Here is a 14191-nt window from a genome sequence, read left to right on the forward strand (position 1 = left end):
TCTGATCACTCCTGGAGGGGAAAAAAAAGAAGGAAGAAAGAAAGCTGTGTATAAAGAGCCTACTTGTATTGCTATGTAGCATCTACTGTGTTAAGTGCTGTTAAGAGTGACTAAGATAGGCAGGGTATCTGTCCCTAAGGAGCCGACTGCAATTTGAGAAAGGTTATTTCTCTACCTTTAAAGCATTAGCAGAAAATAGTCAGTCTTTTCCTTTGATCAAGACATCTGTGAGAGGAATGAAAGACAAAGCTGTGTCAAAGTGAGCTACATCATGGCCTGCAGCAATCTTTATTGCCTGAATACTAAGCGAAAGGCTCTTGTAAGTAACCCAAAACAAATGACCAAAGTCACTGCTTCCTAATCATTTTGAGCCAAAATCAAAATAGCCCGACTTGTGCCTTTTCATTGTATAGGGTTGTTTTATTCGTTTTACTTTTTTGGTCAGGGCTTGGATGCAGATGACAGAAAACCACAATTTAAAGGAGGTGGGCTAACTTCAGGGCCCTGGGTGTTTACAACTGCTTTGAAAAGACTGGAGGAGTGGAGTGGGTTGCTGGCTAAGACAAACTCCTGGGGACTTGCAGTTTGGTATCAATACCTTTAACCTAAGGGTTAACATAAATTTACCAATTACAACAAAATAATAAGAAATATTATAAGGCTAGGGATGTAGCTCAGTGCTGGAGTGCTTGCCTACAATGTGAAAGGGTCTGGGTTTGATTCTAGCAACACACGCACACACACTCACATACACACAAGGAAAGCTAGGGAAAATGAAGAGAGCGAACACAAACACAGACACACACGCACACCAGGAAAGCTAGGGAAAATGAAGAGAGCAAATACACATCCAGACACACACGCACACCAGGAAAGCTAGGGGAAATGAAGAGAACAAATGAAGGAAATTCATTATGTTGTGGATAACAAAGCAAGGAAGAACACTCCAGTACCTCCTACAGAAGAGCCCACTTCAGTGTGAGCCCAAGTCAAGGCTTGGTATCTCTAACTTTCTTTCACTCCTATCTTTGTTCCTCCACCAGAATTTGGGCTGATCATGCTTATTATTCTTTTAAAAGCGGGTGCGTGTGTAGACGAACACAGGACAAACAAGACGCGCTAAAGGAGGAGACAGACACGCGGCTCCCACGTGGGTGCACTTTAATGGCGGGGGAGGGGGACACGATAAGGGATGGGTGTGCGAGACACACAAGGGTAAAGGGCAAGAGAGAGAGCGAGACCTCGTGGAAGCTCGCTTTTAACGGGAGGCGCAAGGTTATCTGGGAGAAATGACCTGCACCTGTGCACGCCCGCGCGCGCGCAGGTATCCGTAATCCAGGAGGAGTCTGGGAGCTGTAGTTTCCAAAAGGAACAACAATGCTCATTATTTGATAATTGAAACCATCATCCCAAGGGGTTTGAGTTTTGGTGATCTGATGTTGAGAATTAAAACACCTTCAATTAGCTTTCACCACTAGATGGAGCATTATAAGGGGCGCTCTGCACAGTCCCCTTGGTTTTTGGTGTACTCCAACCTACCCCCCTCATCCACTTTGAGGTCTATCTCACCTTTAAAGTCAGAATCAGGGGCTGGAGAGATGGATTTGCGATTAAGAGCACTGGCTGCTCTTCCAGAGGACCCAGGTTCAATTCCCAGCACCCACATGGCAGCTAACAACTGTCTGTAGTCCCTGTTCCAGGGAATCTGACATCCTCACACAGACATTTGCTAAATACCAATGTGTAGTTGGTCTTGTTTTGGTTCACCAGCTCCCAATTAATGACATGGAAACTTCTTACTAAGTATGAAAGCTCGGCCTTAGTTTAGGCTTATTCCTATCTAGCTCTTAAAACTTAAATTCACCCATTTATATTAATCTATGTTCTTCCACATGGCTTGTTAGCTCTCCTAAGTACAGTATGTCCATCCCCATCCTTCATGTCTCACTGGTGAATTACCATGTCTCAGACTCTTCCCAGAATTCCTATTCTCTCCCACCTAGCTATTGACCATTTATTCAGCTCTTTATTAAACCAATCAGACAGTGCAATATCTTGCAACACTAATGCACATGGAATAAAAATAAATTTAAAAACAATTTTTGAAAGTCAGAATCAATCACTTCAACAGCATGGGAACACTCTTTTACTTGTTAACTTAGAATCATGAAGAGCCATATGGGTCTCATAGTCCCAGCATTGTGGCACATGAAGCAGGAATGTTGCCATGAGTTTGAGGCCAGCCTGGGCTACCTTGTAAGACCCTTTTTTAAACAAAGATTTTGCAAGGGATAAAGAGACAGTAGTTAGTACAATGTTTCCCTTGTAAACGTAACGATCTGGATTTGATCCCTAGAACTCAAGTAAAAAGCTGGGCATGATAACACAATCCCGTAGTCTGCCTGGAGAAGGCAGAGACAGAAGGATTCCTAAAATAAATGGTGACAGACACAGACGCACATACATATGCACATACCACTGTTGAATCTCCAGATAGCAGTATCTTTTCTCAAATAATTAAGTCTTTAAATATCAAAAGGCCACAAGAAACAACTACAAAGTTGTTAATAGGTACTTATCCACCACGTCTCACTTAAGTTTTCTGACTCCTACTGTCTAAATGGAAGAAGCAGCAGCATTTGATATATATAATGTTCATTGGTGTTTGGCCTGCATGTATGTCTGTGTGAGGGTGTCAGATCCCCTGGAACTGGAGTTACAGTCCCTTGTGAGCTGCCATGTGGGTGCTGGGAAATCAACCCTGGTCCTCTGGGAGAGCAACCGATGCTCCTAATTGCTGAGCCATCTCTCTACCCCCAAGAAGCAGCTTCTTACACTGACTGCTGGTGAAGGCATCTCTCATCTGGAAGTATAGTTCCCCACTGTCACTGAGTCATCCACAGGCCACTCCTTCACTCTGTGTTTGCAAGTACTTTAGGAGATGAGATACGTGGTGAGACCAATGAAGCCATCTTTTCTTCCCCTCTCTTGCTTGGCAGGAGCAATAGTAAATGGTGGTTACTGGTGTTCACAATCATATTACTGGCAGAGACAAAGTTGGCCAAAATCCCACATCCAGAACAAGGGTCTGTATCAGTGAGAAGATAATGCCTGTCTCTCCTGCCCCTCCGTAAGAAGAGAGCTATGCAATTAACCTGCTCGCTCCTTACTGACTGGCCTAATCCCATTCAATATAACAGTGTGTTAGGGAGTCAGCACTGGTCCCTGTCGACTGTCAGATCCTTGCTGATGGAGGGAATCCCCCATCCTTGCTACAATGGCCACTTTACTCATGAGCTCCTTGGTCAAACCTTAGAGGGCCTGTTGAAAGGGGCTGACTCACATCTGTAGACAGTCTGTGTGTGGTTGTGACTCTTTAGCAGGAGTCATGGGCACATTTCTTAATCCCCATGACTTGCTCAGGGTTCTTGGCTACAAGTAGGAAAACCTGACGCTGGTTACCTTAAACAGAAATAGATTTTACTGGATGGCTTTGGGAAGCTCACAGTATCAATGTGGAAGCAGGAAAACAAATCTAAGAAAAAGGCAGAGGCCAAGAAAGGCTCACAGCCAAGGACAGAGCAGAGGTTGTGGCAGCTTGGTACCCTATCTTTAGCAGTCAGCTTTGGACACTCATTTTCACTGCTGACCCTGACGTCTGCTTCACTCTCTGAGGCTAGGTTCTTGTTATTACCGTGTGTTTGGCTACTGCTCCATGAAGCAAGATCCCTGGCAGGAGCATGCATTTGTTCAAATCTGGACCCTATGCTCCTTGTGGAGAGCTGGGGCAGGGATTTAAGCTTATTTGTTGTTGTCGTTGTTGTTGTTATTTGTTTGGTTTTGGTTTTTCGAGACAGGGTTTCTCTGTGTCACTTTGTTGTCTGCCCTGGAACTAGCTCTTGTAGTCCAGGCTGGCCTCAAACTCACAGAGTTCCTCCTGCCTCTGTTTCCCGAGTGCTGGGATTAAAGGCGTGTGCCACCACTGCCCGGCTGAGATTAAAGCTTATTTTAAGCCTAGAGAGAGCCATGGTCTTGCCGGGTGTCAGGCTTAACATGGGGAACTCACTGTCTAGGAAGACAACTCCAATATAGACAGCCAAAACCTGGTGTCTGTCATGTCACCTAAGCCTCAGTTTCCTCCTCTGTGCAATGGAAATCATAATATTCTTTTAAGATCCTTGCCCTTTGTTATAGATCTTTATCCCAATATTAACTTTATCCTTCATCGCTATGATTAAAGGACAATTAACAAATAAAATAAATCTCAGTTGTTATCGTACCTGTTATTATCTCTTTGTCTCGAAGAAAGTTTCGCAATTCCTGATCTCAGATCAATTGACCCCTTCCCTCTACTGCTCTGGACTGACTGCTCAGGGGATTTTGTTACAAATAGATAGCCCTCCCCCCTTCAGGAGTCTTCAAGGGACTCTCACAATATCTGCTCAACTCAGCTCTCATTGGCCCCGAGCAAATGGATTCACTTGTGTCCTTCAGGGAGTTTAGGGGAGTTCTTTTAGCTTCCTTCCTGAGCATCAGATAACTACATTTGCCCTGATTATCAGCATTGTTATCTCTGCTCCCAAGACTGAATTGAAGTCAGGTCCCTTTTCCTCTTAAGCCAGTTCCCTGTGCTAGTCTGCCTTCTCTGAGTCAAGGCTTGAGCCCTTTCTTGAGCTTCTGTCGCTGGATATTCTCTCTCTCTCTCTCTCTCTCTCTCTCTCTCTCTCTCTCTCTCTCTCTCTCTCTCTCTCCCTCCCCACCCCCCACCCCCCCCCCCCCCCCCTCGTTTCTGCCCCGCAGCTTGCACAATCAAATGCCACAGTGGCACATTTCCACACTCACTGGTTGTCACTGACTCTTCAGTTATTAAAATAGAACTCACTGTTTTTGTAGATCTAATTACAAAAAAATACAAAAAAATGTGCAAAGAATAATAATCCCTTGAAATCTCTAACTCAAAGAAAGCCTTGCTCCTCTCTGTCTAGTCAAATACACAGATATTTATGGTTGGTTTTATGTCGAGAAAATTTATGTTTCCTCTCTTTCCTGCATAATCGCCTCCCCCCTCTAAGCTGCACTGAATCATTCCCATCATAATATATATGCTGCTATTGCTCCTATCTTGAGAAATTCTCTATTACATTCTAGCCCGACTATCACCTTATTACTCTGCTCCCTTTTAAGGAAGCGCTTTTTAAAGCAGTGATGAGCTCCCTTTGTATTGTCTCTCTCTCTCTCTCTCTCTCTCTCTCTCTCTCTCTCTCTCTCTCTCTCTCTCCCCTCCTTTGCAAATTCCTCCTCCTCACTGCAGTCACCCCTGGAGAGCCCCAAGGGTCTGTCTTTAGAGTTCTCTTTTTCTATCTACACTCATTCCCTGGAGACTCACAGCTTTAAATGTCGTCTTAGCCTGTTGACTCATGGACTTATAAGAGTTTGTATCTCAGCCTAGGGCTTGCTTCTCTGCTGACCTTCAGACTCCAACTGCTATTGGACATATCCACCCGGATGTCCGACAAACATTCTCAATATAGCGCGTCTAAAGTAGAATCTATGTGCTCCACCCTCTACCTCAAATTTATCCTTCTGCAGTATTCCCCAGCCCTGCCCTTCTAGTTACTCAAGCGAAAGACCTTGGAGTCTTCCTAGACACCTCCCTTTGACTCACGTGTACTACAGCACAAGTCCTATCTGCTGCTTTGGCTTTAAAATAGATCCCAGTTTCTTACCACTTCTCATCCCCTTCGCTGTTTGCTTCTCCATCTCCCTTGGAGAGAGTGTGTTTCAATTTTCTTCAATAGTGTGTTTACAATCGCTTTGTGTTGCGGGTTTACTTGGAACTCTTCGAAAGGGCATGTTGAGGTCTTACCTGAGGATATGATCTTATTTGGACTCAGGGCCTTTGTTAGTGTAATCAAGTTAAGATGAATGAGCTCGCAGTGGCTTCGAATGGGTTCTAATGCAAGACTGGTATTGTTTAGAAGAAACAGTAGAAGGAGGGAGAATGGCGTGTGAAGCCCAGACCCACACAGGCAGAATACCACATGACAATGGAGGCAGAGAATAGACTAGTGCAGGAACAAGCCGGGAACACCAACCGTGTCCACTAACAGAAGCTCAGGGAGGGCACAGCACAGAGGTCCCCCAGTGTCATTGAGGGAACATGGTCTTCCTGACTCCATGGGTTTTTACTCCTAGCCCCCAGAATTGTGAGATAAATTTCTGTTAAGCACCCATCTTCCTTCTTACTCTTCTTCTTTGGAGACTTGTTTTGCACACAACAGAAACAGACGTGCCTCATCTGATGGATAATATCCAAAAGATAGATGTTTCTCCAGAAAGTTCAACACAGAAGCATCTCATGGTTCAAGAAGTCTAACTGCCAGAGGCCCCCAGCAGCTTAAAGCAGGGACTCGGACAGGTGTGTGCACATCAACATCCATAGTAGCGGGATGCGCTATAGTCAAAACGTAGAAACAGCTCAAACGTGTGTCAGCAGATCTCTAGGTCCACAGGGCCTGCCCTGGAATATGACTAGGCCTTTAAAAAGAATGAAATTCTGATGAATACAGCAATGTGGATAGAATGTGCTGAGTGAAAGAAACCAAACACAGTTGGAAACTAGAAAAAGAAAAATTCATCAAGCCAGAAAGTCCAACAGAACTGGACTGGGGGAAGGAAGGATGGAGAGTTATTGTTTAACAGAGACGCTGGAAACTGATGTAGTGATGGCTGTGCAATACGATAAATATACTTAATGCTATTGCTGTATAAGCTTTATGCACTACTACTTTTAAATGCATAGATGGATTAAGAGAGCTCTTATTATGACATATAAGGTCCCCCCCCACCCTCAAAAAGGCAAACACATACAAGGCCCCAAGTGTCTCAAGTCTCTCCTCTTTAGCCTAGCCAATGGGGCCCCTCCTCCCTGTCTGGCATTGCCACTTTCCCTGGGACATTCCCACCACCCAGGTGTTCCTGCCATTCTCCCAACACTCTGCACAACTCAGACTCAGGGCCTGTCCTTTACAGATTCCTCAGCTTTGAACACCATTCTCACTTCCCGCTGCTACCTCCAACCTCTGTTTACATAGTTCTCACCCTGCCTTCAAATTTCTCCCTCCAACTGGCCTGATCAGGAAGGCCTTGCTTCACTGCCCTATATAAAAGTATACAGTGTTCTTTCTTTCCCCACCCTGGTTTCTTTTCCTGCATACATGTGTATCCCCAGGTAACCTGTTGCACACTGCTCTGTTTTGTTTGTATATTTCACGTTTCAGCAAGCTCCCCCAAATTAGGGACTGTCCGTCACTGCCCTATCCACAGTGCCCTGAAGGGTGCCTGGTGGTAGTACTTCCTAAATGAGGATTTGGTGAATGGGTGTTGAATAAAAGTAAATACCAAAAGCATCTTTGTGTGTGCATGTGTGTGCGTATGTGTGTGCGTGTGTGTGTGTGTGTGTGTATGTGTGTGTTGTAGATTAAAACTAGGGGCCTACATATGCTCAGCAGGCACTTTATCATGGAGCTGTGCCCTGGTCCAGGAATGCTCTTTTATAACTTGCAAAACACCTTACACCACCAACAAGAAAACATTCAAACAACTGGGAAGATGGCTCAGACTGTAAAGTGCATGCCACTCAAGTGTGAGGATGTGTGTTTTAATCTCCAGCACCCATGTAAAAGCTAGGCCCCACACCTTGCGTCTGCAGCCCCAGTGCTGGAGTGGGTAGAAGAAGGTGGTTATATTTAGGAAGTGGTCTCCTGTGCCAATGAGTTCAAGTGTACTTCCCATTTTCTCTTCTATAAGGTTCAGTGTGGTTGGCTTTATATTAAGGTCTTTGAGCTATGTGGACTTGAGTTTTGTGCATGGTGATAGACCAGCAAAGAATATTTAATTTCATTTGCATTAAAACAGACATATTTCCAGAAATCACACCATTGACTGACTACCTTAAAACTGTATTTGAAATTCCTAGTGCTGTGTTTTTCTTTTTTAAATTATTTTTTGAGATTTATTTTCTTTTCGAGACAAAGTTTCCCCGTATATCCCTGGCTGTCCTGGAACTTGCTCTGTAGACCAGGTTGGCCTCGAACTCACAAAGATCTGCCTGTCTCTGACTCCTGAGTGCTGGGATTAAAGGTGTATGCCACCACCACCTAGCTGAGATTTATTTATTTTTATTTTATGTGTATGGGTGTTTGGCCTACATGCATACATGTCTGTGTAACATGCACATGCAGTACCCAAAGAGGGTGTTGGATCCCTTAGAACTGGTTATAGAAGGTCGTGAGCTGCCATATGGGTGCAGCAACTGGAACCCAGGTCCTTTGGAAGACCAGCCAGTTCTTTAACCATTGAGCCCCAAAGTGCTCTAGTTTTAGAAGAAGGGGAATTAATACCCAGGGCCTATCAGTCTGAAGTCTTTGAATGGGGCAAACTTTAGAGATGTACAGTCTTTCCAGGAAAATATTCAAATTTTTAAAGGAGTCACAGATCATATAAAGTCCATCTATTGAACCTCTACCGAGTCTGTAAACTGACCATGTTTTAAAGCTGCATTGGGCCTGGGATGCACTTTGAACGTGACCTTAATTCTTGTGGTACCATAGCTTACTGAGCTTAAGGTGTACCCCACAGGTCAGTTCCTCTGCTTTCATGATCACCAGTCTTGTTTTCTTCAAGCAACTGTTTGGCTTTATATTTATCACACATAATTCTAAGGTTTAAAACAGTTACTTTGTGGCAAGTATAATTGTTCCCAAACATAGAATTATGTGTGATAAATATAAAGTGTTCAGAGTTAGGACTTATGAATTTCTAAATAAATTGCTGGGTATACTATTAGGGCCTCATTCCTGGGCATTCCACAGCAGGTATGCGCAGCAGGCACACAGAATAAATACAACGTAGGACCGCCAGAAGCAAATGCTCTGCATGACTCAGTCCTTACCGTGCTAACCTTTAAATTATCAAAGCTGTTTTCCCCTGGAGGTTATCAATGACTTCTTTTGTATATATAACTTTTAAAAATGATTTGTTTACTTATTTATTTGGAAACAGGGCTTCTCTTTGTAGTCCTGTCCATCCTGGAACTTGTTCTGTAGATCAGGCTGGCCTTGAACTCAGAAATTCACCTGCCTCTGCCTCCTGAATGCTGGGATTAAAGAGAAGCAATCAATCCGTTTAATTAAAGGTATGTGCCACCACCCGGCTGCTCATTTTTATTTTATGTGCATAGGTGTTTTGCCTGCATGTATGTCTGTGTGAGGTTGTCGTATTTCCCCGGAACTGGAGTTACAGCCAGTTGTAAACTGCCATGTAGGTGCTGGGAATGGAACCCAGGTTCTCTGGAAGAACAGCCAGTGCTCTTAACCATTGAGTCATCTCTCCAACCCCTATTAATGAGTTTTCAACTGCTAAACCCAAGAGCTTAGATGTCGGACAGCTCAACTTCTCTATGACATTTTCCTTATCGATTGGCGCTTCCTTTATGAAGCTTTCATCTTTTACATCTTTCTTGACATCACTCACTCCTAATTGCCTTGCTGCCCACTCTAGCCACATCTCAGCCTCCTTTCTTGGCCCCTCTTCATCAGCCTTACACAGGGATGTTCCCTTGGCCTATTTTTCCTTCCAGCCTATGCTTTATCTCTGGGCAATCTTTCTGGACTTGATTACCATTTAAATCTTAATCACTCCCCAGTCTTCAGTCCCAACCTGTTTCTAAAGCTATAGATCCATGCGCTCAACTGGAGATTTCCAAATACTTAACATATCCAGGGAGACCCCCCAAATACTTAACACATCCAGAGTACCCCAGGGATACTCTGCTTGCATTCTTCATCTTAGTGTATGGAAACACCATCTTCCCTGTCATTAGATTCATATGCCTCATCTGTCTTGAATTTTGCATCAACAAACATATAATGCAAGGCCCAAAGGTACTCTGGAGCGGGGTAACAGGGGTTCAAAGGCAGGTCTACCACTTTCTAGGTGGGTGATCTGCAAGATGCTTATCCCCTCTGCCTTTATCAGTGCCCAAGTGCGGATAAGGATAGAAACTACCCCCTATAGGTTCTTGTGAGGATTAGATTTGCATTTGCAAAGTGGTCAGGCCAGTGCCAGTACCCAGTAAGTGCTTGCTGATACACCCACCGATCTTGAGTTCGGCCCCACTCTAGTCCATCCCTCACCCTGCTGACAGGTTTTGAGAGGTTACCAGTTATGGGATGTTCAATCAGGGCCCATCTTCATGCAAAGAGCTATCGCGCAGAGTCTCATTTAACCCACAAAATTGTTTTCTAATCACCTTTGGAAGAATGTGGAAGGAAACTGGGGCTGTAAAGGCCCATGTACCTTGCTCAAGGCCGGTAGCTTGTAAATACGAAAGTGAGGAATCTATTTCAGGTCTATTCCTAGAATCAGTGTTGGGAATATTTATGTGCACTGCTTGTTCAGACAGAAGTCAGGCACTTACTAAAAATTCTTCAGACTCCATGTTGGTGTTGTGATCAGTTTCTGTCTTAGTTAGGGTTTCCGTGGCTGTGAAGAGACACCATGACCTTGGCAACTCTTATAAAGCAGAACATTTAAGTGATGTGGTGACCTACAGTTCAGAGGTTCAGTCCATTATCATCATGGCATGGCAATGTGTAGGCAGACATGATGCTGGAGAAGTAGCTGAGAGTCCTACATCTTGCAAGCAACAGGAAGTTGACTGAGACACTGGGTGGTATCCTGAGCATAGGAAACCTCAAAGCCTGCCCCCACAGTGATACATTTCCTCCAACAAGGGCATACCCTCTCCAACAAAGCCACACCTCCTGATAGTGCCTCTCTCTACGAGATGATGAGGGCCAATTACATTCAAATTACCACAGTTTCTTTACAATCTTGTTCCAACTTCATTTTCTGAGATTTACTTCAGGTGGTTTGGACTGTCTTGCGTTTCTGTCTCCACCTTTCCTCCCTTCTCTTAATCCTTCCTTTCTCTCTCCTTCCTTCCTTCCTTCCTTCCTTCCTTCCTTCCTTCCTTCCTTCCTTTTTTCTTTCCTTCTTTCCTACCTTTTTTTACTTTTTTTCAGTGCCCAAGAGCCAGACACTGTGCTCAATCTTAGAAGAAAAAAAAAAAGGAGCAATTAATTCTCAAAGAGCTTGTGGTCTGATCAACTATTAATAGCAACACAATGAATGGAGAACAACGGGACCAAGGAGGAGAGGGGACCATGCAGACAGTTTCAGCGTTCTGGGGGATATTGGGTTCAGATGATACTGAGTCACTCTTTAGCATTCCTGCCATCTTGCTATATGCCCTTGAGGTATTCGAGGTGTCCCCTTTTGCTTGTCGCATCATTGTCTGAGACTGGATTTCAAAATCATCTCCATGACACCATCTTTTTCTTTTTCCTCAGCTAGATATTCGCATCTCTTATCCAACCTCGCTCCCAGCATAATTCACAGTGTAGGCGCTTAGTCTGTCTGTTCATCACTTGACTAGACTGTGATTTCCTTCCAGGAAAAGACAGTTTTATGTCGTTTTGAACTGTCCTTCATTCCCAAAGGACATGACTGGAATATTAGAATGCTCAGCAGCCTTTTGTTAGAGATTATGTTCACAAAGAGAAGTCTTAAGTAGAGGGCCCTTCTGGTTCAGAGCAGAACCATTCATCCTATCTTGAAAACATTCGGCTTTATTCTCTACAGAGAGTAAGTGTTCAGTAAACGTCATTCAAATATTTGATGAGACATTTGTAATAATGCTCGGGATAAAGAAATTTCACCTGGGAGTGATGGTGTGTGCCTTTAATCCCAGCACTCAGGACGCAGTGGTAGGTGACAATTTCTGTTGAGCTAGAGGCCAGCCTGGTCTACATAGAGAATTCCAGGCCAGCCAGGGCTACATAATAAGTCCCTGTTTCAATTTTTTTCTTATCTACTTGTGTGGATAAATAAAGGCTGTGTCTCGCTGGGCAGCTGGGCTTTGAGTCAGCCTGGAGAAGAACTAAGAATTATTGGTTTTAGAGCTAGAGCTAAGGATTTCATTTTTCCCTCAACTGGACCGCAGTTCCTGAATCTTATATACAATTAAGGCCTGGGCGGGCTGTGCTGTGGCAGCAATGCCCCCAGTGTATAATGTTCCCCTTTGCCTGTGTTTTCCTCCTGGCATTATACTGTTGTAGAAGAGGGGGGCGGAGGAGTACCAGGCTGAAGAGGAGTCCTACATCTCCTCCTTTCCTTCTCTTTGACCTTGATTATCCTTTTTTTTAAAAAATCTATTTTTATTATTTTTAGTTATGCGTATATGTGTGGGCACATGCACAAGAGTGTAGGTGCTCTCGGGTGCCACAAATGTCCCTGGAGCTGGGAGTTACAGGTGGTTGCGAGCTGCTTGACCTGGGTTCTGGAATCAAGTTTAGGTCTTCTCTTAATTGCTAAGATCTCTCTAGGCCTCTGATTAACCCTTCTCCAGAGGTTGAGGTTTTTGTACAAAAGTTTGCCAGAAAGAGTTAGGCTTTTTCCCACCAAGCCTCATGCCCTGTCTTTCTCCTGAAGAAACATTTATAAAACCCCATTGACATGAATTAAATGGAAGGGAAGGAGAAAAAAATCTTGTGTGTGTGTGTGTGTGTGTGTGTGTGTTGGGAAGCCAACAGCGGAGATCTATATTGTCCCAGGTACAATACTTTGAATTGTCTTAGCAATCCTTTGAATCTCATCAAAATTGTGAGAATTCAAGGACAACGGACATATAAGGGATTTAGAGCAGTGCTTGGTATAGGGGCAAGGACAGACAAGCTAAAAAATCTCAGCTGCTGTGTTATCCAGGGCTCCTCCACCCAGGGTGGCTTTTGCCTCAAGTAAGTCCTCTAGGGCAGTCATTCTCACTCAGAATGTGGTACTTTGCTCTGGGAGGGTGGGTACAAATAGGATTCTTTTTCCTCTCAGCCCTGCTTTCCCTCTCAGCCCTTGTCCCAAGCCTCAGTCAGCTGGATCACAGACTAGTTTCAGTCCTGGGTCCCCCCCTCCCCCCAGACAGGGTTTCTCTGTGGCTTTGGAGCCTGTCCTGGCACTAGCTCTTGTAGACCAGGCTGGCCTCGAACTCACAGAGATCCGCCTGCCTCTGCCTCCCGAGTGCTGGGATTAAAGGCCACCACCTGGCTCAGTCCTGGTTTGTATCCAGGTGTTTTGGCTTTTCTTGTAACTCCAAGACTAAATAGACAATTACGTGGACAGAAACAACACAAATTTTTTGGCACTGACATTTTAAATTGAACTCGACAAGCATTTATTGAGCCCCTAGAGCATGCAAATACATTTCCTTTAAATGCATTTGCCTCTTAACTGTTTCAACTATTCAATTTGGATTAGTGCTGATTCATCTTTAAGGGTTTTATGAAGAATCAATATTAAGATGGAAAAAATATTTGCACAGTTCTCTGCAAATATAAGCGTCTTGTGTGGATTATTGTTGCTCCAGTAATAATATTAATTGAAATAACAACAGTTCTGCTTCCCAGGCAGACTGTATGCAGAAAGCAGCTGTAGAAGACAGAAGACAGGCGGAAGAGGTCAGGGGCGGTGTCTTTACCTCGTCCGGCCCAAAGAGGCGGAGTATAGAGGAAAGCCCCCGGAGGCCCCGCCCTGTACCCCGCCCCCTCCGTTCGAGCGGCGTAGGCGGTTACCATGGCGATGACGTCTAGAGGGCGGGGCGGGGCGGGGCTATGAAGAGGAGGAGGAAGATGGCGGGAGGGCGGCTCTGAGGAGACCTCGGCGGCGGCGGAGGAGGAGAGAAGCGCAGCTCCGCGCAGCGCCGGGGCCCATGTGGGGAGGAGTCGGAGTCGCAGTTGCCGCCGCCGCCGCCTGTAGCTGCCGGAGCCGGGTGGGAGTGAGGGGGACACGGCAGGATGAAGTTCGCCGAGCACCTCTCCGCGCACATCACTCCCGAGTGGAGGAAGCAGTACATCCAGTATGAGGTACCGGCGGCGGCCGGGTTTGGGGCGGGCTCGGAAGGGGCTGCCATCTCCCCAGTCGCGACCTCAGCCGCCGCCATGAGCTCCCCGGCCGGGGCGGACTTTGACCCACCGCCGCGGGGAGCCACTGCGGCATCCCCGGCGCTTCTCGCCCCCGGCGGCCAGGCCGTCCTTCCCCTCCCCCGCAGCCCTCTGCCGCCGGGGTAACGGATATGCAG

At 45.3% G+C, this 14191-nt stretch overlaps 1 protein-coding gene across 1 annotated transcript in view; it reads left to right on the top strand.

Moving 5' to 3' along the window:
- The first annotated feature begins 13732 nt into the window (after nucleotides 1-13732).
- Xpr1 (xenotropic and polytropic retrovirus receptor 1) overlaps nucleotides 13733-14191 on the top strand; it is a 144506-nt gene continuing 144047 nt past the window's right edge. Inside the window, exon 1 of the mRNA XM_050135156.1 lies at nucleotides 13733-13976. Within this exon, the coding sequence (XP_049991113.1) occupies nucleotides 13908-13976 (69 nt within the window). The 5' untranslated portion in view covers nucleotides 13733-13907. The remainder of the gene's footprint in view (nucleotides 13977-14191) is intronic.

Source organism: Alexandromys fortis, unplaced genomic scaffold (assembly GCF_014885135.2).
Source record: "Alexandromys fortis isolate MF-2015 unplaced genomic scaffold, M_Fortis_MF-2015_v1.1 scaffold_21, whole genome shotgun sequence".
In the NCBI taxonomy this organism is placed as follows: Eukaryota; Metazoa; Chordata; class Mammalia; order Rodentia; family Cricetidae; genus Alexandromys; species Alexandromys fortis.